Source organism: Plasmodium gonderi, assembly GCF_002157705.1.
Source record: "Plasmodium gonderi DNA, contig: Chr14, whole genome shotgun sequence".
Classification (NCBI taxonomy): Eukaryota; Apicomplexa; class Aconoidasida; order Haemosporida; family Plasmodiidae; genus Plasmodium; species Plasmodium gonderi.
This window is the reverse complement of record NW_021628939.1, coordinates 118,044-141,997: the sequence shown is the minus strand read 5'-3', so window position 1 is coordinate 141,997 and position 23,954 is coordinate 118,044. Positions and strand designations below refer to the sequence as shown.

At 24.1% G+C, this 23,954-nt stretch overlaps 4 protein-coding genes across 4 annotated transcripts; 1 reads left to right on the top strand and 3 right to left on the bottom strand.

Annotated features, from left to right (window-relative positions):
- Nucleotides 1-837: 837 nt before the first annotated feature.
- PGO_140180 (reticulocyte binding protein 2a) lies at nt 838-9,797 on the bottom strand (the record flags this gene model as incomplete). The annotated part of the gene is made up of 2 exons (XM_028690012.1): nt 838-9,632; nt 9,743-9,797. 2 exons carry the CDS (start codon nt 9,795-9,797, stop codon nt 838-840), a joined length of 8,850 nt encoding a protein of 2,949 aa, XP_028545813.1.
- Nucleotides 9,798-13,309: 3,512 nt separating this feature from the next.
- Nucleotides 13,310-14,304, bottom strand: PGO_140170 (Plasmodium exported protein, unknown function; the record flags this gene model as incomplete). The annotated part of the gene is made up of 2 exons (XM_028690011.1): nt 13,310-14,059; nt 14,275-14,304. 2 exons carry the CDS (start codon nt 14,302-14,304, stop codon nt 13,310-13,312), a joined length of 780 nt encoding a protein of 259 aa, XP_028545812.1.
- Nucleotides 14,305-18,083: 3,779 nt separating this feature from the next.
- PGO_140160 (Plasmodium exported protein, unknown function) lies at nt 18,084-19,407 on the bottom strand (the record flags this gene model as incomplete). Its single annotated transcript, XM_028690010.1, has 2 exons — nt 18,084-19,034; nt 19,294-19,407. 2 exons carry the CDS (start codon nt 19,405-19,407, stop codon nt 18,084-18,086), a joined length of 1,065 nt encoding a protein of 354 aa, XP_028545811.1.
- Nucleotides 19,408-21,265: 1,858 nt separating this feature from the next.
- On the top strand, nt 21,266-22,292 carry PGO_140150 (Plasmodium exported protein, unknown function; the record flags this gene model as incomplete). The annotated part of the gene is made up of 2 exons (XM_028690009.1): nt 21,266-21,349; nt 21,498-22,292. The coding sequence occupies 2 exons, from the start codon at nt 21,266-21,268 to the stop codon at nt 22,290-22,292; spliced, it is 879 nt and encodes a 292-aa protein (XP_028545810.1).
- Between the last annotated feature and the right edge of the window lie 1,662 nt (nt 22,293-23,954).

Sequence of the window (23,954 nt, the reverse complement as noted above, 5' to 3'; positions counted from 1 at the left end):
TATACATATTATTTGAATATTTATGTAGAATTTACTCGAAAAAAAAGGTTAATAAGGTAAAAATAAAACCCAAAGAACTCTTATAAAAATGAATGATTTGTGAATACACACCAGGGTAAACTATACTAAACTATAGACATTACCATCATTTTTTCTTTGGATTGTACATGATATATTATTCACATATATGTTTAAATAAACAATTGCACTACTGTGAAATGTAGCAACATGTCTGATTTTTACCTTTTTTTGTAGAAAATGTATTTTAGATTTCCTTCGATTTGCAGAAATTTTTTTTCGGAATAAAATTTTTCTATTTATTCTTTTATGTTACTTAATAAAATTTTGTCTACTTCTGTTTTTTTAAGACAATTTCTTTGCGAATTTGGCTAAATTTTACTTTGTCGACTATTCTTGTTTGTATTATAAAGTGGTTATAATATTTTATGTTCTGATTCTGAGCTAACCTCATTTCTGCTTCTTCAATTAAAAGATCTGTTCTGTTTAATTTGTCTACCACTTGCTGATTTAGTTCTTCATGCATTTCCGAATTCTTAAATATATCACTAAATTTTTCTTCAAAAAATTACAATGCTAATAAATATTTAACAATTTTAATTTGATTTAAAACTTATTCCATATTGTTACTTTTAATTGTGAATTTTTAAGGGTAAGACATCGTGCTCCATTATTTCTATATATGTAACTAATTATTTTGTTTAATATCGAAAATTTTAAAAGAAAAATGAATTCCTTTTTAAATTAAAAATTATATTATTTTATTTTTTATACAGAAGCTAAAAAATAAAATTCTACTATTTTAATTTTTTTTTTCCCTTATATGTCGGAGTCCTCACTAAATGCTACATCTATAACTTGTTCTTTATTATCGTACATTGTGTCACTTTCATATTCAAATTCATCTCCACCTTTATAAAAATGAGAATCCTTGTTCTCTTCATTATTTTTATTATAGATGAAATAACTAACGCTAGAAATGGAAAGCAAAGCAGTTGTTATGCCAGTTGCAAAAAAAATTTTCTCATAATATGCTTTTTTGTGTGAATTATGCTTTTCTTTATCTTCAAAATTTGATTCTTCAAAATTATCGTCATCTGATTTCTCATATTCGGTGTTTTCAGGTAAGTTAAGCAAATCTTGAGTTTGTATGGGATTAGAAGTATTTAAGTTATCAATCTTATTAAAGTGTGTATCTTTAAGTGCTCCTTTATGGTGTTCTACCTTTTTTATTTCTTTTAAATTATGAGAAATATTTCCATTTGTAGAAGAAATATCTCTCTGACTGTTTATACTCTTATTTTGTTGTTCTAATGCTTGTGTCTCACTCTGTGGGTTTGTAACTTTTTCATCACCTGATTTGGGTGTATGTATATCTGTATGTCCTACCTTTTGGTGCACTACCTCTTTGATTTCTTTTAAATTATGATTAACATTTCCATCTGCAGAAGAAATATTTCTCTGACTTTTTATACCCTCATTTTGTTGTTCTAATATTTGTGACTCATTCTCTGATTTTGTTACTTCTGCATCATCTGGTTTGGATGTAGGTATAACTTTATGTGTTCCTTCTTCGTGCTCTATCTCTTTGATTTTTTGTAAATCATGAGTAACATTTCCCTCAGCAGAGGAAATATCTGTCTGACTTTTTATACCCTCATTTTGTTGTTCTAATGGTTCTGACTCATTCTCTGATTTTGTATCTTTTTCGTCAACTACATTGGATATAGGGATATCTTTATGTCCTACTTCTTGGTGCACTACCTCTTTGATTTCTTGTAAATCATGAGTAACATTTCCCTCAGCAGAGGAAATATCTGTCTGACTGTTTACATCCTCATTTTGTTGTTCTAATATTTGTGACTCATTCTGTGATTCTGTATCTTTTTCGTCAACTACATTGGAAGTAGGGATATCTTTATTATGACTTACACTTCTTTGCTCTTCTGGAATAGACTCATCAATTACATGTGTCTCTGGAGCATTATCATTAACACTAGTGTAATTTTCGTCTATGGTGCTATGATCAACTGTTGTATTACTTTCTAAATTTTTTGATAACATTTCTAGTTTTTCCTTTTGAGCTTCTAATTCTTTCATTTGGGTTGCATTATGATGTAATAATTCATCAATATTTTTAACTGCGTCCTTTAATTCACTAATTTTTTTTAGTACATCATCGATATCTGATTTTACATGTTCTAGCTTATTCTGAATATTGTCCTTTACCATTCCATCAAATATGCCTTTGATTGTATTTTCCTTTACAGTGACAATATCTAAAACGTTAATTATTTTTATTTTTGTACTGTTTAGCTCTGTATTCTCAGAATTAATTTGTATTATAGCCTTTTCTACGTCTTCAATAGTTTCATAATTTTGTGTATTGTTTTTCCTCGTTTTAATACTTTCAGATATTTTTGTCAAATTTTCTAATACTTTATGTTCTTGTAGATCTTTTTTTATAATGTTATTTATTTCTTTTATTATTTCTCTTATTTTGTTTATCAAATCCATTTCGGATAATTCTTTTAGATATGTTTCATATAGATTAGTTACATTTTCATAATTTTGATTAGCACTTTGTTTGTAATGAGTCATACGAGATATAGCATCATCGTTTTGTTCTAAAGTATCTAATATCTTCTGATATTCTTTTTTTAAATTGTTTAATTTTTGCGTAATATCAGTGAAGAGGGTAGTTTCTTTTTCTGTTTCTTCCACATTTTCCCCTACTAAATTGTAGTAATCATCTTTCTTGAATAATTGCAAATTATTTAGAAAGAAGTTTGTTCTGTCTATTAAATAAGTAACTTGTTCCTTATATTTTTCTGAATTAAAATTCCTATCTACATTTTCACCATCTAATTGGTTGAAGTTTTGTATATCAGATTTAATGTTATTATACAATTCAGATATGACATTTTTGGTTTCATGTGTATGTATATTACTAATTTTATTTATGTCATTTATTTTAGAGGTTATGGAATTTTCGATGTTTTTAAGTTTTCCCTCTCTTTCTAATATTTGTTGGTTTTGGGACGTTATCATATTTTTGTGTAATGCAACTGCATCCTTAAATATGTCAGAGGTTTTATCTATATCACTCAATTTAATATTATTCAGATTTCTGAAAATTTTACCTATCTCTGCTTTTACTGATTGCAGATTCTTATACAGTGTTATTAATTCCTTGGCATCTCTTTCTATATTATTTTCACTTGATTGAGCCTGTAATGAATTTAATTTTATTTTTATATTATCGATGGTTTGCGCTGCCTTTTTTTCTTGCTCTTTAAAATTCTTAAAAGACTGATTATATGCATTAATGCTAATAGACAAATCATTGTTTATGACAGTTTTGTTATAGAATGTATGTAATGCATTTATGTAACCTTTCATAGAATCATAGTTTTCTTTAACATGTAAGTAAACACTTTCAATGTTCTTATTTTGTGCTTCAATTTTCATTAAATGATTTGATATGCCATTATTAACGACATTACTTATTATGGAAATCATTAACTCTTGACAGTTATTTCCCATGATCTGTAATTCATCAAAGGATGCATCAAATTCTTTAGCTTTATTATCTATTGTATTTATATTTCCGAATATAAGTTCAATTTGATTTTTATAATTTTGCCATATGGATATATGGAACTTTTTCCTTGTTAGTTCTTTAACCGATTTAAGTAAACTATTTAATGATTCTTTGTGTTTTTGCATATTTTGCCTCATATGATGTAACTCTGCTTCTTTAGCCATCACACTTTTCTTTTGTTGATAGAAGGTGGCATTATTTTTAAACGTTTCAAAACGCTTATCATTTTGTAAAATATCTTCATAACCTACATAATTGCAAGTGATTTTTTCTATATCTCTTAATTTGCTTTGTAAGCTATCTATTTTTTCTGAAACAGATATTTCTTTTTTTCTCGTTTCTTTTTCTTTTGAATAAAATTCATTTCTCAGTTTTATGGCTGTGTAAATATTTTCAGCTTCCAAAATAAGATTTTCACATTCTTCGTTTTTATCATCTATATTATCTGAAATATCATGAATATTATTAGTAACTTGTTGTGCTTCCTTTATTATATTGTGTATCTCAGCTTGTATTCCTAAATTCGTTTCAAAGTTTAATTCTGAATTTAAGTTTTTTTCTAATTTTACACTATTTTTATCTATTAATAAGTAATTTATAGCATCAATCATGTTTTCATATATTTTTTTTGCTTCATCCCTATGTGATAAATGCTTTGGATTTTTCACATTTATAGATTTTTTTTTTGTTTCAATTAAAGCATCAAAATTTTTTTCCCCTTCTTTTAGTGCTTTTAAGTCTTGAATTAATTTTTTTACACTTTTTAGCTGTTCTATTTCTTTTGATTCCTCTTTTTTAATATTTTCATGTTTTCTGTTCAAATTTTCCTTCATGGAATTCAGAAAATTTATAATTTCCTTTTTCTTAATGTCATTGAGTAATTTTCTTAATTCTTCTGTGCTTTCTTTAAGATTTTTTTCTATGTCTTGTGTTTTAATTCTTAGATCTTTAGCATCTGCATATGTTACGCTATCGTGTGACACATCTGTCTGGTATTTTTCCATTAATTTATAAGATGTATCAAATTTGTTATAAAGTTGATCCCTTTGTATCTTGTAACCGTTTAAATTTGTTATTGGGTCATATTTTTTCGTTTTGTATTTAATAAAAATTGATGTAGCAGGAGTTATTAGTGAATCTATTTCATTTATTATTAAAGGCACTGCATTAACATGTTCACTAACATTTTTTATTATTTGCTTTATAATTCCTTCTTCATAATATTTTTTATGTTTTCCTATTTCTTTTTCTACAGTAGTAATTTCATTTTTTATAAGATCTATTTTTTTTTCTTCATTTTCTATATTTTTTTTTTTCACATCGATATGTCTCTTTTCCCTTGAGACCTTTTCTACATTTCTTTCAAAATCATCATCTACTAGTTTTGATTGATTTATGAAATCTTTTATATCTATGTCTGTTATGCTTGAAATAGATTTTATTGAACTAGAAGCTCTGTCAACATATCTTTGTATGATGTTTTCTATTCTCTTTATTTTGTTTAGAATTTCATCTAATTCATGATTATATTTTTGCATTACGTTGTATGCATTTAAAGACATATCATTTAGTTTTTCATTTTCTATCATTTGTATATTAGATTGTTCCTTTAATTCATGTATTTTTGTTTTGTATCCTTTTAACGTTTTTTCAATTTTAGATGCGATATTGTTTATTTCTGTCATTACACTGTTTGCCCTATTTTTTCTCCTTTCACATTTTAGTGTAACCCTATTAATTAAAGATTCATTTAGGAGTTTCGATACATCAGCTTCTAATTTTGAAATTAATTCATAATTAGTTTTAGTATTTTGTGTGTACTCTAAAGAATCCTTGTAATATCCATTCGCTTTTTCTATACTCTGCTTTACTTGATCTAGTTCATTTTGGAGTATTTTTGTTTTTATATCATTGTCATTATTTTTTAAATACTCTATTATAGCTTGACCCCTATTAGCATTATCATAATGCAATTCTGTTTTTTTTCTATGTAGTTCAGTATCTGTTAAGAGTTGAATTGCATTTTGTTTTTTATTTAAAATTTCAGTTTTTAGTTTCTGAATTTCGATTATTTTATTATCAATTTGAACTCCATTTAATTTTTCATTAATTTCTTCTTTTAATTTTGTTGCTTTTTGAAAGTCTGTTTTAACTACTTCGGCTGCATTATGTGATTTGTTAAATTCCGATTTTATTAGTTCGCTATGTTTATCAGCATCATCAGTATTTTTTGTAATATTATTAACAATGCTTTTATAACCTCTATGTGTTAGTTCACAAATGTTCTTAATTTCACTTATGGCCTTGTCAATATCTGCAACGAGTTTTTTTGATTCGTGCTTATTTTCATTTATTTGCTTTTTTTTTTCTATAATTTCATCTAAACTAGTTGATGCATTTGCCTGTTCTTTTAGCTTTACAGAGGTTTCATACACTTGCTTTAATCCAATCATGTGTTTATTCGCTTCTTCAACCTGTGTCGAATATTTCAAAATAGGTAAAATTTTATCCTCTGGATATTTTGACTTTTCTATTAACTCTTTAAATTGTATCTCAAGAGAATTTATATCTTCCATGCTTTTTTGAGCCTTAGTCATGTCATCACTTAATGCTTTTAACGTTTTATCGATGTTATCCTTCTCTTCATTTAATTGAGCTTCATTTATATTTTTTGAGACTTCATTAAAATAATCCACTGTTATTTTAATATCTTTAGACATCTTTACTAAATCATCATAGATAGATTTCATACCCTTTTTTTGATTATTTAATTCATGGATAGCAATTTTTTCTTCCTGAGATTCACTATAAAGTTCATCTGCCTTATCTTGAAGTTCGGTTAATTCATCCTTATATTTTTCTATTTTGGTATTTTCGTCTTTAATTTTTTGTTTAAAATTTTTTATACTTCCGATATTTTGAATCTTCATAATTTTATTTGTAAGAGGGTTCGTTTGTTCTTCGTTTAATTTTTTTTCCAAATTTATAACAAAGCTTTCAATTGTATCATTTTCATTTTCTAATCTTTTAATTTCCTCTTTTACAATGTTATATGACCATGTTATAATTTGAACGTCAATATTTGCGAATAATTTATAACTATTTTCGTATAAAATTGAATACTTTTCATTCAATGTATTTAGTTCTTGTCTAATTGGAGTCCATTCGTCCGTTCGCTCGAGTTCAGTTTTTGAGGAATATTCATCTTTTGTCTCATGAATTTTATTTTTTAAGTTTAAATAGAATTCTATTAATTCTGACGTCTTTTTTTCTAACTCCTTATTTTTAATTTCAGCGATTAGGTCAACTATGTCTTTCAAAGTTATCTCTAAATTTTTCAATGTTTTCTGTAAATTTTCCAATGCTTCCTCTTTTATACTCTTATTTATGAAATCATTTCCTTCATTTTCACGAATTCTGGTTTCTACATGTCCTTTCAGTTCATTGAGTTTATTATTTAAATTATCAGTTAATGCTTTATTACTTTTAGATTCAGTTATGCTTGAATCCAGAATATTATAAAGATTTATAATTTTATTTAATAATTCAATTTTCTTCAGTGTTTCTTCCATATTATTTGTGCTAGTGTTGTAATTTTTTTCGAATTCCTGTATTTTTTCTTCTACATTTTCGTTATTAATTTCTTGTACTAAAGTTTTAATTTTATTGTATCTTCTTGTATTCTTAATAATATTCAATTTTTTTTCTATTTCCTTGTAAGAATCTAAATGCTTTTTAATATTTACTATATCACTCGTTTTCATATTATCAATACTATTATATATTTCTAATTTTTTTTTTTGGAAAGTATCTTTAGCCTCATTAAATGCTTCTGATTCATTTGATTTACTTTTTGCATTACTACCTGTATATGAAGTAAGAAAGTAATTACTTTCATTTTGTGTTAACTCAGCATAATATTTTTGGATTGTCTCTTCGAAATCTTTATATGATTTCATTTTTTCAACTATATCCTGATGTTTTTGTTCAAAATTTTTAATTTTCGCTTTTAGATTTCTATATAATGCTTTAACATTTCGTAAGAATTCTGCTTTGTCTTTACTTTCTTTGTCATTACTTTCATTTTCATCACTTTTGCTGTCATTATTTTCATTATCATTTTCTTCCGATGATATTTGTAGCAAAGAAATGTTATTTTTTTGTTGTACACTGGTTTTGTTAGCACTATTTTTTAGTGTTACAAGTTCATCATAATATATTTTAAACTTTTTCATTTCATGATATATGTTAACTTTTTTTTCTTCATTAATTTTGGTAATTACGTCCATAAACAACTGTGCTTTTGTTATGTTGTTATTAAGTTTTTCAATTTCATTCAATTCTTCCTCATAATGATTTTTTAATTTATCATAAATTTTTTTGTATATTTCATCTAATAATTGAAATTTTGCTTCTATATCCTTTTTTCTTGCTTTTTGCTTAACAAAGTGTTCCATAAGCTTCTGTTTATTCGAATTATTACTTATATCTGGAAATTGGGAAACTTTTTCTAACTCCTTTTTACTCTCCAAATATTTTTTATTTTCATTATTTATTATTTCCTCTGAATATTTATAATTTTTATAAATTTCTGTTTGGTCGAATGTCTCAGAAAAGACTAAATATGCTTTTTGTTTTATGGTATTTACTAGGTTATGAAATGCGAGATCATGTTTTGTTATCTTGTGTTGGTACATTACATTGATGGATTCATTTAATTTGTTTATATATTTAAAAATGCAATGTTGTTTTACTATATGTGTCCAGTTACTTACGATCTCTTTTTTATTTACATCGTGGGATTCTTGTGTGATTTCTATGCTTCTTAATTTTCGAGCTGCTTCATTGATAAAGTGTCTATTAGTTGATAGCACATATTCAATTTCTTTTATTTGCTCAAGTATCAGTTTTAATGAATATATATCTTCACTTATATCTATATTTTTTTTATTAGAATCTAGTAACAATTGGTCCACATTTTTTTGTTCCACAGTAATTCTTGAAGGGATATCATAGTCCTTCATATTAACTGTGCTAATGTCAAGTATATAATTATCAAGTGTTTTTAGATATGTAGATTTATTTTTATCGCAGATTCCTTCAACACACTCTGTTTTTATCAAATATGTAAATGCTTTATTTTTAATTTGTTCTACTTTATTCTGAATATCATTTTTATATTTTTCTCTGTATTGTTCATACTTTGATAGACATTCATTATATTTTGCTGTATAATGATTAAATTTTTCTGTGGTATATTCCTTGTATAGAACCTTTTTAGAATTATCCAAATTAATTATTCTTGTTTCCAATTCCTTTAAAAAGTGTTCACTGAATAATTTATTTTCTGTTGATGTATTTTTAAGAAATTCCATTTCGTATGTAAAGCTTTTTAGCATACTTTTATGATTTAAGCAATTATTTATAAGTTCTTCCAATTCATCAGAAAATTTTTTAATCTCGAGAACAATTGTGTCATCTGTTTTTTCATGGTGTAATTTATCCTTTGGGATGAGAATTTCAATTTCGTGTAAAGCATGCAAGTTTGTGTAATCTAATTCCATAGTAAAAATTGGGTTAGATTGGTCATATTTGATATTACCATCATTTAAAAAGTTTTCATATTTTGATGTAATTTCACCGTTTTCAATAATTTTTTTTCCAGATTTATTTAATTCTCCATATGCTTTTTTTTTTTCTTTATAACGTCTAATAAAATAATATGGGTTTCGTCTTTTTTTATAAATACCGTTTTTGTTATTTTCTGTAATGTTGGGACCATTCAAGTTTATAAATGACATAGCTTCCAATGAATGTATTATATTATCATTTTGATTATATATTTTTTCAAATTGTTTATCATTTATTTTATCATTTAAATATTTGGAACTCTTAACATTTTTATTTTCACTAATATTAGAAAACTCAAATAAATTGTTTAATTCTGTGTTATGTTTTTTGATTTCTTCCAAATAATTTTTATTTTGGCTTGAAACTGTATTCATGTGTACTAAGAAAAAATTAAAAAAGTTTATAACAAGATTGGAAAAAATGTAAACTCTTACAAAAAAATATAAATAAATAGGAAAATTACAATTATTTGTTCATAAAATGTATTACCAAAAGATGCTAGTAGAAGATTAAGCAGTGATAAGAAATATACATATTTTTTCATGATTTAAAATATAATTTATAGTTTTTGTAATTTAAATATATTTATTTATTTTTTCCTAAATTCACAATTATGAAATAACTTTATCCTTTTTTTAATTCATAGCGTTCCTTATTGAAATTAGTCCTTTGAACATCTGCACTCGTTTGGTTCTGAGTTTCTGAACAGGTAATTATACAACGTTTTTTCTGTTTATAATGCTTCATCAAAGTATTATAATTCAGAAAATGGCATGTTTAATTGTAAAAAGATGAAAAAAAATAAAAGGGTTCATGTACTTTTTCCTGGTTTAGAACAAGCATCAAAAATGTGCATTGCTTTTATACTAAAAATGTATATTGAAAAGATTAAGTCTGGTCAATGATATTTGTTCCATGTTGAAAATGTGTTAATTGAAGGATAAATTGAACATATTTATTTACTTTTTTTACATAACATATAGGAAGTTCATGCAATAAAATTCAAATTATTTTGATTGAACACATAAAAGTGTAATAAAATATATATTTAGAGGGTGTTGTTTATATTAGTGGAAAACTGGACGCACAAAAAAAAAAAAAAAAATGATTATTGAATATAACTTGTAAAATTAATAAAATGTAAATTTATGAATTTATTCTTACTGAAGAAAAAGGGATAAATTAGAAAAATGAAAAACAAAAAAAAATAAAAAAAAAAAAAGGAAGGAAAGGAAAGAAAAGAAAATAAACACTACATGGTTTTATCATTTAAAGTCACAATTAAAAAATAATAAATTGAATTTTGTAATAAGCTTAATTTTCGTTATATTAATGTTTTAAGGTTCCCTTTTTTTTTTTTTTTATGGCTGTAGTTCTAGATTAATAATGTGCCCAATTTAAATTATTAACAAATTTATATATACAAAAAAAGAAAAAATAATAACGATAGTGTTACTGAATAAAAGGGGTGTTGTTTCGATGAATTCTAAAAGAAAACGTTCATTTTGAAGAAGATATCTTCTATGTTCACAGTAATTTTCTTGGGAATGTTGAAAAAAAAATTTTATTTTTCACGATAATAAAATTGTGTGTCATTAAAATATTAAACATGAAAAAATAAAATTAATTTAAATTCTAAGAAAAGTAAGAATTTCTAAAAGGAAAAAATGGGTTGATGAATATATTGCACTATTGAAAATAGCTTCAAAATTTTTTTTTTGTACGTTAATGGGAAAAGGGAAAGAAAAAATATAAGTAGATCAACATTGGAATTTTATTTATGTGGAAATTTTTGACAATTTTAAGCGTTCCAACTCATGGTAATTTTGTTAAATAATTTACTATCTTTTTTTTTTTTTTTTTTTTTTTTTTACAGATATCTAAAAAATAATTATAAAGTTTTTTTATTACAAAATATATTAACTTAAATTTAAAGATGGTGCAACAACATTCTTGTAATTTTAAATTTTCCTAAAAACCATTATTATAAAATTTTTAAATTAAGTTCACAAAATATAGATTTTAGTACTTAGTTATACTTTTTTTCCTTTTTCTTTTTTCTTTTTTTATATTTTTCTATAAATTTTAATAATTCAGTAATATTTATATTTTAGCAAAAAAATTCACGCTCTACGATGTTTTTAATTTGGCAGATTTAATCTGATAAGATTGTTTCCGCGAGTGCCAAGAGCATAGAGTCATGGAGAAATAAAAAGGTTTAAAAATATATATAACATAAAGATGTGTACATTATTTCATATCAATAAGACATGGATTTTCCAGATTACATGCATACTTATATATGTACTACATCCTAAATTTATTTATTTTAGTGTTACAAGCTAGTATTTTAACATAAAAAAAGCTATGATAGCCCTGTGTATATTTTTATATATAAGCGTTCAATATTGTATATTAGTTAAATTATTTAGTACTTTTCATTTGCGTCATATTTTAATTATATTTATTATTTTCCTTTGTACATTTTCACGTTTCTTTACTCACTTTCAATTTTCCAATTTTTTTCCGTTTTATCTATTTTTAACTATGACATTGATTAACCATTCTTTATCTTACTCACCACTTTGCTTTTTATAACTTTTTTTATATCCATGTATAATTTTTTAACGTAAAAAAATTTAGGCTTATCGTAACTATTATTTACAAATCGTGTTTTGCGAAGCCATGCGTTGTTTTGATTTCCTCTTTATATATGAGAACTGAAAACTTTTATTTGCCACGAAATAAAACCAAAGTTTTTTCAGCATAAATACAAGGGTTCACGTATTACATAGATTTGTTAATCACATAATAATTTAAAGATGATTAATTTTTACAACGAGCAAATGATTACATTATTTGTAACACTTTTTTTCAAAATGATATTTATTTAGTTATTATTTTTTTTTGAAATAATCTTATTTTTGTAAGTATTACTTTGTTTTTTGTGTAAATAATTTTCCACTTTTTTTAATTTTAGAAGAACATTAACTATATTTACCATTTTATAATTTCTATGCTTAATACAATACACTTTACATGTTTGATATAACAACTGTATAATTTTCCTTTTATTATATGCTGATGATCATTCAAATGAATAATGATTGTTGTAAGAACTCGGTACGCACGTAAAAAAAAAAAAAAAAAAAAAAACAATGAGGTGAATGCAAACTAGTATTAGGAAATTATAAAAATATTACATTGAGAGAAGTTTTTTTTTTATGAAGAGCGAACTGAAATGATGGAAATTATGAAACACCTACAAAACGGTTTTTCTTGAATATTTAATTAAAGTAAAATTTATATTTCTACCAAAATATACATCTAAATATATATAAATATATATGTATAATCGTATATTTACACCCATTAGGCAAAATTCCTGCAGTAGCTACTTACAGAGGTAACAAATGACTAGTGAAATTAACATGCTATTTTAACAAGGATACACTTATTAATGTATAATATAAAAAGAACTAGCATTTTTTTTCTTACTAAAAAATGGATAAGAAGTATTCATATCTATTATAACTAAAGTTAAATAACAAATTTTTGTTTAATTTTTGAGTAACTACTAAAAAAAAAATAAAAAAAAAACCTAAATATAGCAAAATTATTTTGCACTTCAAGAGACAAATATAGTGATAAACGAAACATTATAACATTGTCTGTTAATCAAATAAAGTACTATAATGCACTCATAGTGAATGTATACATAAACATATATATAATTTGTCTGGAAATTTCATTTAAACTAAAATTTTATATACAATGATATAATGCCTTTTTTTTTTTTTTTATAAAAAATGTATTATTTCGCGTTAATTCATAAAATATTAAAAAATAAGAAGTAAAACCCTTTTCATATTTAATGGTTGGTTGGTTTTAAAGAACAGTAATCTTTGATGGGATCAAAAATGGATCATAGACAAATGTCATATGTCTATGCACATATATATTTGTAATAGATTATTTGCTTTAAATTTTGTATGTAGATAGGCGTCAAATTGTTTTATAAACAACTGATAGAGATATATAAGGGGACAAGAAATGCTAGTACATATAAGGGCGATATTTCCTAAATGTCAAATATTTCAACAAAAAATGTATGATAATATACATAATTTTTTTTAATTTTAGCCTAAGGGTTACAATAAATTTCCAAAAGTAATTATTATTCTGTCTATATTTCCTAGCAAAACATTCCGTTTCATGCATAAATCTATGAATATTTGTTACATGTATTTCATCTTCTAAGCAGGAATGTAAATATTCTTTAAAATTTTGATCCTCTTCATCGAATCCTTCATGTTCTGTTACTGTGTCGAGGTCTTCTTCTAATACCGCATCAGGCTCTTCTATCACTACATCAGGTTCTTCTATCATTACATGAGGATCTTCTATCATTACATGAGGATCTTGTACAACTTGATCTTGGTCTCCTATCACTACATCAGGATCATTTATCTCTAAATTAGAATCTATTATTGTTTCGTTAGAGTATTTTATCAATGAGTTATCGTCTTCTCTTATGTCATTGTTTTCCACCTGTTCTTTAAAAGGATAATAATTTTTATGTAAAATTTTGGTTTGGGCTCCTTTAACCTTTGATGTTAGATCATAAAATGATTTTAATGGTGCTTTTCTACACCCTTTTAATTTAAGCGCTTCTATAGTAACTCCAAGCTCCTTCCCCACATTATATTTTGGATAATTGTCATATATATTATATAATGGTGTATATTTTTGCATTTTAGAGCTTTTATCAATATAGGCCAAATCTCGCCCTACTAATGTGCAAAACTTGTAATTGAATTTGTTCCCTTATTTGTGTTGCTTCTTCCGGGGTTTGGAAAAATTTCCCTAAGAGAATATTTAGATAAAACATTTATTTTTGTGTAATTAAAGAATTATTTATGCATTTATATACATTTATTTATACAGAATTAATTATAGGAATTTTCATAATAAGAAGAACATATAAATAAACATTAGATATAGTATTTTTATTATGTTACATTATTAAAATAATACCGCGTGAAAATCATAAATTCATGGATACTAATTTTAATAATAATGATGAATATACTTATTTGAATTTTCTTTGGGCAATTATTCACAGTTCCCCTAAGTTCAGGAAACAAAAATTTGTATATCTCTACTTACACTTGCCCCCCACCTAGTTTTCTTGGTTGTTTTTATATATTAATTTTTATTCACAGTCGTATGAAGTCCATTTTGTTAAGATATAAATGTTCTTGTATAATATTTTTATATATAGAAAAAAAAAAAAAAATGTATTAAAAATATAAATAAGATCAATCGAAAAAAATTTCTTAGTTAAAACATTATAGCACCATTAGATATTATTAACTTACAAAAAAAAAAAATAAAATAGAATATTGCTATAATCGGGCTTAAGATATATTAAATTAAGTGTGAATAAAAATTCAGAACAAGAAAAACATTAAATAAAATAAAATGAAAAATGGAATAGAACAAATCTAAAAAAATATATAAACATGTGAATAACAACAGAAGAAATTAAAAACCTAACTATTACTATTTTATGAAAAATATTATTATAGGAAGAGTCAAAAAAAATTTTTTTAAATGAATTTAACAACTTGGTAATATTTATAATTATTTTTAGTGACATGGGGTCGTGTTTAAAAAAACATTATTGCATGTAAATACTTAAATACGATAAAAAAAAAAAAAAAAAAAACTAAAGAATATATATTTTTGTTGTATTCGTTTCTTTATAGGTATATATTTAAAGGTCGTTACAAATAAAAAAATGTTGAACCTAACGCACTATCCTTAAGTATATATTTTTTGTAATACAAAAGGGTATATTTATATAATTTTTCACAGTTTTTTTTTAGTAATTTTTTAAAACGAAAGATTTAACTTTGTTTTAATAATAACTCATTCAATCGATTTTACATACCCTATAGAACCATTTAAATGAAAGAAATGTACTAAGAAAAAATATTTATCTTAGCAACTGTTTTCTTTTTTTTTTTTTTTTTAAATATAAAAACATTTATTTCGAAGAAATTATGAATTTTTGTTCAGGGAGGAAAAAGGTATATTTATTTTAAAAGCTTGTAATGGTTAGTAGCTGTTGTTACATGCTTACATTTGAAATAAACACATTTCTTACTATTACAATGTCATTTGAAAACTGTTATTATAAAAAATGTAGTATATATTTGCTGTATATGAAATAATCGTAGAAAATGTAAATATAAGTCATTGTTTATTAAATTTACATTATATATACAAATGCAATGAATTGGCAACACTTTTATTTGCTTTTATTAATTATCATATTCCTAAAATATATAAACAAATTTATAAAATGCTTTAAACAAAAATAAATTATTACAAAGGAACTTCCTACATAAACAGGAATTAAAAATAATATATTAGATTAAATATAATAATTTTAAATTAAATGTGTACGAAATTAAATAAGGGTAGAAAGACAAAAATTAAGGGGTAGAAGGTGCTTGTTATTTCCAGACTTTTTCATGTATAGAACTCTGAATATTTTGAAATCTGATTATATATGCGGTGTGTGTATTTGAATAAAGGATGTATGATGTCATTCTTTTGTACTGATGCATATTAAAGGAAAGGGAAAAAGCCGTACTTTGAATCAAGATTAATAGGAATTTTCATATTGTGGTTATATCTACCATGCTTATAAGGAAGAGGGATGTACAACATAAATAATTATTATTAATTTATAAAAGAATCATAGTTCCTAATTTCGACTAAAACCCTGTATTTGCTAAAGATAGATAATAATAACTTGCTTATTGGAACAAATGAATAAATATTTAAATTTTATATATCACATTTTTAAAGAATACTGCTATTTTGAATTTATTTATGTTATACTAGTACTACAGCATAAATTTTGTTTTTTAATACACAGTTATTTTATTTTATTTTAGTTAGTTTTTTTTTTTTTTTTTTTTTATCTTCTTTAGATATATATATGGGAATACTACATTTTTACGTAAGTACTTTACAAGGGCTAAAATAGTTGTAATGTTAGTTACGTATTAAAAGGTTTTGTTGTTATGATAAGTATAGTGACACCTTAATGTTTACGCTGTTTAAAAAAAATTCTGGTATTATCTACATATTTAATTAACTACTTCATGAATTAAGAGGTTAATAGCGAGCTTTAACACTGTGCAAATCTATAATGAACATAATTGTAAATTTTTCCTTTCCTACATGAGTATATATAGATGGTAGAATTATTTTATATTTAAAATGATAAAAATGATAAAAATGTTAAAAACAAACAAAGTAGTAAATAGAGACAAGTTAGTTCAATTCAGAATCATGAAAATATTTTATGATACATTGGTAATATATTTTTTCTTTTTTATGCTTTTTTTTATTTTAATTCAGAGAACTTCACTAGATTCAGATGGCGTTCTTATTATGTCAAGAGTATCTTATACATAAGGACGACTTCTTAACGTTCCTAAATTGGATATAAATAACAAAATGTTATTTAAATATAAAAAAAATGGGATAAAAAGGAGGAGCAAAAAATATCCTAATAAAGCATGCCATTAGTTTCCATCTATAGGCAGAGTTAATTAGCAAACCTGTTTTTAATGACTAATAAGTGTGTATAATAATTACTAATTAAATAATTATGTAAAAATTTTAATTAGTAAATATAGTATATTAAAGTAATAAAACTCTAATAATGACAGTAATAATAACCATAGAAAAAGCCATTATATTATTATTATTATTTGAGTTAAGCTACGTAAAACATAATTTAACAAAACAAAATTTTATAGCTAGTTTAAAACACAAACTATTTACAAAAGTTAAGGTTAAATTCTCGTAAAAAAGTGTACTTTATATAAATAATAGTAAAACAAAAAATTTAATGATTCTGATTATATGAAAAAAACGATATTACAACCATTTTACATGTTAACAACACATATTTATTGCAAAAATATAAAGTGTGTAAGGAGCATGGTGTGACACATCACATTAATTGAAAAGCTTCTAATAAAAAATGGGGTATGAATATTTAAAATAAAAAAAAATAAAAAATAAATTATGAGGATTATTTATTTCCTTGTGTTATTTTATTAAAAAACAGTAGGTAATTCTAAATACATTCTACAATTTATAAGTACTCAACAAGTTAAAATTTTAATTCATTTTAACTTGAATGTCCTCTCGTTCTACATCCATAATAAAATATCTAAAAGTACAATTTTTAAATAGACATATAAAACTGATATGGAAAGAAAAAAAGGCTGAAAATTAATACAGAAACTATCTATACAAAAATCTGGGTAATGCTTTAATCAGTACATCATACATGCAAATATAATATATAAATGAATTTGTTGTGAAATGCAAAATTTTAATGGTTCACTATAATATATTTATGTAAATATGTGGATATATAAATATTTAGAGAAGAACATTATATTAATAAGAAGGCAATTCCTTTATTTAGGGTATTTAAATTTTTTTTTACTTAATTTTGGTATTAAATAGTTTTTTTACATTATCCACTCTTCCCCTTCATTTTCAGGAAGCTCCCTTTTTATTTTGTTTTTTTTTGCTTTTTTTTTTTTTTTTTTTACAAACCGTTAAAAATTGTTTGCTTCCATTTTACCTTATTCATACATGTATTTATAACTGCAACATCAATCACTGTTCAATTACACATTTTAATTATAGAACTTCTTTTTATTTTAAATAGCAGCAGAAAAAATATATACATTTTTTCTTTTTATTATTCGTTTTATTAGATGATTTTTTAACAACAACACCAGAATCTTCTTTTTTTCTTTTTCTCTTTCTCTTTCTCTGGTTTATCTTCTTCTACTATTACTTGTGCCTCTTTTTTTTCAGTTGGTTTTACTATAACTGGGGGGTCTGGATACACGTATCCATAATTTCTTTCTAAGTATGGTTGTCCTTTAATTATTTCATTATTTTTTTCATCATCAATATATGGAAAACTGGCAAAATCATCTTTTAATAGATTTGTATAAGCTTGTTGTTTTCGAATTTCTTCTTCAATTGTTTTTTTTAATGAAAAATATGGGTCCCAATAACCCTCTGGATACAATTCAACAGCTGAAGGATCTCCGTCCATGGCACGTTTTCGTATATTGAAGTGATCATTATTTGCTATTATATATTCAACTCTTCCTGTTATTGTTGGAATAAAGATACGAGTTTTTCGTTTTCTTTTTTTGGGTCCTTTTCCGTCCTGTTCGTCTTTACTTTCCTCTTCTTCATTATCTTCCTCTTCTGCATTATCTTCGTCTGCAACCTTAACTTCGTCTGCAACCTTAACTTCGGTTGCTGCATTAACTTCTTCTACTGCATTAACTTCGGGTGCTGCATTAACTTCTTCTACTGCATTAACTTCTTCTGCTGCATTAGCTCCTTCTTCTCCTTCAACAACTTCTTCATCTTCAACAACTTCTTCATCTTCAACAGCTTCTTCCTCCTCTTCAACAACCTCATCTCCTTCAACAGTTTCTTCTTCTTCTTCAAAGTCCTTTACGCTAGATTCAGTACGCAAATCTTTAAATGATTCAGGTAATGAGTTAGTATCATCTTCAACTTCTGCGTCAGCTTCTTGTGCATCTTCCCCTCTAAGTGATGAAGGTTTTCCTAGTAATGTTCTCATAATTCTTGAATTTGCATTTTTTCCAAAGTTATAATTCTTCATATCGTGTGAAGTTCCATATTGAAACTAAAAATGAGTGATAAAATTTTTTTTTGTAAAATTTAAAGAAGAAAAAAAAAGTTAACCAATTTTTATATATATTAAAGAAAACACAATGAAAAAAAAAAAAAAAAAAAGCAGGAGAAGTATTTTAGTTATATTGAAGAAAAATCAACTGATGGAATAGAAAATATGTACTGATATATATGATACAATATCTAGTGTGTGTTATTTATTGCGTTCAGACGATTTTGTTTTATTTTTCCCTTTTTATTATTATTCTTACAGAATCAGAGTAATTTATAATCCAGAATAAAAGAGTAACCAAGGAGACTTTTGTAGAAAAGAGAAAAACGTTTTTATTCTCTTTCCTCTTACTATATTTCGTTGTAACAGCCATTATTGATATTTATATATTACACGGAAGAGTTGTTTAGTTATTTATATGTTTGTAGAGAAATTTTTGTTCTGATTGATATTGAATAAGAAATGTATTTTTAACTATTATAAAGATATATACTAAGCTTTATGTATTTTCTACTAAAATTGAAAAGATATAACAAAATCTTGGCTAATTATATATTTAACAAGAACAACCAATATCTAGTATTTAAAAGTATTAAAATAATCACTCTAATTTGTTAAAGTTTGTGAATTACAAAAGCACAAGTTGCAAAAATTAAAACAAAATATGATAAAATATAAAATTAAAAATGTTTAAAAAAAAAATAAAATAATATAATTTGTATTTTATAAAAACAAAATTTTTTCAAAAAAAAAAAAAAAAAAATAATATAGTTTATATTTTATAAAAACAAATTTTTTTCAAAAAAAAAAAAAAAAAAAATTTTAAAAATAAGGTGTTGGCCTTCATATATGACGACTACCCTTTATTAGATTGAGCAAATGTTGACGGTGTTTTAAAGCGCGCTTAACAAAATTTAGATGTAGTTTTTTGTTTTTTTTGCTTTTTTTTTTCTTTAAATGCATTATAATAAAGAATATTCATAAGAGAAAAAGATATACAGTTACCTATGTTTAGACATTTTTTTTTTCATAAACCCGTTTTATAATAGCATTGCATGTAATTAAATAACAAAATTGTCCTATAAAAAAAGGTTCATATATAATTTTAATTAAATAGCTAAAACAACAAAAAAAAATTCTTACATGTAATTTAAATTAGTTGCATTTAAATATAAAAACAGCAAAGAACTATGAGATTATGATTTAGAATGATGAAATATACATTAAATGAAATAACCAATTAGTTATTTTTTTTATTTTGAACAAAAAAGCATATATCGCAGCACAAAAAAAAATTATTTAGCACAGAACAAAAAAATGTCGCAGAAATTCATTATTTTATTATCATAAGGGAATATGCAGAAATTTATTATTTCAATATAAAACAATTTAATTATTATTGATAAAATAATACTCATGCAATTTATACAAAATACTACAATTTTTAATAGTTCTATTGATTGTATTTATTTTTTCTACAACCTGTTCTATCTGTTTGTTAGCAAGAATAACTTCATTTTAAAAAAATGTATTTAGGGTTGTAAAAAAAAAATATATATGGAAAAAGGCAATAATAAATAAATTAAATAATTTTTCTGCAACTTTATTCCAACTAATTTGTTCTTTTTTTTTTTTTCAGAATTATGTCGCTTAAATAGTGAATGAATATGTTGTTGAATGGGAAGCCTATGCATCTATAAAATAGGAGGAACCAGTAACAATAGATGTATTGTATTCATTTTTCTTTCATTTCTTAAACAAAACTATATTTTTTATTTGGGATTATTTTTGATTTAAGTATAAATTTTAAAAAATTTTATTAAAATACAAATTCAATTATTTTTATAGATAAATAATACTATTGTGACAAAAGAATATTTTTAATATGTTTAAAATACACAACAATTGAAGTTGTAATTTGTTTTAATAGACTGGCTATATTGTAAAAAAAAAATTTTTTTTTTTTGCTCTTTTTCAACGCAAATAATGTATTATTGTACTGTATGTTTTTTTAAATAGGAAAGGGAAAAATTCAATAAAATTTTTAGAAACATAAAACATATAAATTATTAGACATATTTAATAAATACGTGTAAAAATCATTAAAATTGTAGAGTGAAAAAAGTGCTATATACTTAATCGATTTTTAACAAGTTATGATTACGATAAAAAATTCCTTATAATAAACGATTATATTTCAATATAATTAAATTAGAAAAAAAAAAAAAAAAATGAATATACCCAGTTTCTTTATTAATATATTTACAGTTATTCTTGTAAATAGTTCAAGGAATTTTTCTAATAACGTAGTAGGGGTATAACAATTAAAATGCCCTTGTAGAATTTATTTATATTTTGGTTTTTCCGTATACACATATTTTCATTTTAGTTCTCAAATGAATATTTTTAATATATCGAAATAGAAATTTTTTTTAAAATATTAAAATTTGTTTCATTTTTCAGTCAACACTCTCATTTGTGGAATCTTGGGGAAAGAACAACCAAGATAACATTTTAGACATTAAGGTTATTAGATCTCTAGGTGAAAATGAATTCAATAAAAACAGTGATTCTGGAGAAACCACGAGGGATAATGTAAATGAAGACAATTATGATCAAAATGGTAATGATGAAGGTTATGATAAAAATCGATATGATGCATTGACGCAAGATTACTTTGATATGATGGAAAGTGACATCAATAAAGGATCTTCACGAAAAATAAATGAAAAATTTAGCAATACATATCATAAAACGAAATCAAATCATCACTTTAATAATATGTCAAATGAAAATATTCCTAGGGGTTTTAAATGTGAATATTCTGAAAAAACTTTTTACAAAAAACTGAAAAATTTTTTTAAGACTATAGACAATTTAACTGAAAGAGAAATATACAATTTATTAAAATTGAAAAATCGTCATAATTCTGAAGTTTATATAGGAGGTAGAAATATGACAAACAGAATTAAAATGATTTTATATCACTATAAAATATTTTCCGTTCCTTTCGTACTTATATTTTTATGCTTCATATGCTCGAAGATCTTTTCTGCACCAGGATGGGCCCCCTTCTTTGGAATTTCATTTATTGTTATTTTAATTTACCTTGTTGTTAAATTCATAAAGTGCTCCTCAAAATTTAACAAGTTAGCCCAAAGTAAATTCCCAGGATATATAAATCATGAAGATGGTACTGAAGAGGACCTTTTTTCAGAGTCTGTTAGCGACATTAATGAACAAACAGAAATATTTTAAACACTTATTGTTAAAACAAGCCATTATTATTAATGTAGTGTTACCATATCATAGTTTGTCTTTAGTTCATATGTATTGCTGGAAAAAAAAAAAACACATACATGTTTCATATCATTCTATGCATATTATTACGTTATTTTTTTGATTAAAAAATTTTTTTTTTAATATAATATTATTTGTTTATTCTGACACATGAATGTTTCTCTAAGACAGTTGCACTGTTTTTTATTATTATTACTTGTTTTTTCTCCCACTTGATAAACACAGCATATATATATATATATCATGAAGGGGAATGTAACACATCTCCTGTGTTAAACATACTTGCAATATTTTTATCTTGTCTCAATCACATTTTAGTAATGTGGGATGTATGTTGTTTGTAACTAAAAGGGTTTCTTTTTGTCCTAAAAAATAGGTGAATTCAGTGGCCTTCCTATGTTAATGGTGGTACATAATAATGGTGTTCTACGTAGTTTTTTTTTTTGTTTTTATCATATATATAGCATTACATTATCCAAGGATTTTTAGTGATTTAAGATATTTGCATTCTTAGTTGTCTGGAAGAAAAAATTCTTTTAAGGTACCACTATTTATCCTCTGATCATAAGAGTGTTCACAACAGGTAGAAAAAAAAAAAAAAAAAAAAAAGAAGGAAAGAAGGAAAAGAAAATACAGGGGATGTGTAAAAAACATTTAATTTATTTGTATAAACGTTTTGATGTTAATAAATAATTTTTTGTGACATATTATATATAATATTCATAATATATGGTTAAATATACATTTGGAGTTTAAAAAAAATTATAGAAAAAGATCTGTGTATTTTAATATGAATGTGTGTAAAAAACGTAAGAATATGATAAAAGTGCAATTGTTTTTAATATGTGATTTTCTGTTGTAATTTCTCATTATTACGTGCGTACGAAAGCATGTAAGAAAAATAGTACTTATGATGAAATACTCTTGCACTTTTATGATTTCATCTTTATTATGTTTCAGGTTGGAGACTCATTCACCAATGGTTTCTTTCGTTTATTTTTCCTATACTGTTTATTTATAATAAACAATCGCACAATTATCTTTTAAGCAACTAACAAGTATAAATTAGTTATTACGAATTTACAAAATTTATAAAGAAAAATTTTTTTTTCCAAATAAAAATATTAATTTGTTGATCGTTTCATGATACTTTTTTATGTTTTCTTTCGTAAAAAAAACGATACTCTAAATTAAAACTTAAGTTAATTGTGATATGAATAACGGTGTGTACATTTTTAAAAAAATATGATATTATTATGTTTTAAGCTTTAAATTATTTAATTATAATATTTGCAAATTAAAAGAAGATTTCTTAATAAATAATATTCTTCTAATAGCGAAATATAGTAGTAGAAAAATAGAGTGAAAAACGACATAAACAAGTTGAATATGATTGCATTTACAATAATACAAGGTTATAATTTAAAAATACATATATAAAAATTTTATATAGACAACAAGCTTATATATTCAGTAATTATTTTCCCATCTTATTCTATATTTAATAAGTAAAACTTGGCACTTTTTTTTTTTTTTTTTTTCTATTTAAAAATATTTTCTCCAACTGTTTATAATGATGTAAAATTCAACATTATAAATAATGTAAAAATTAATTATTAT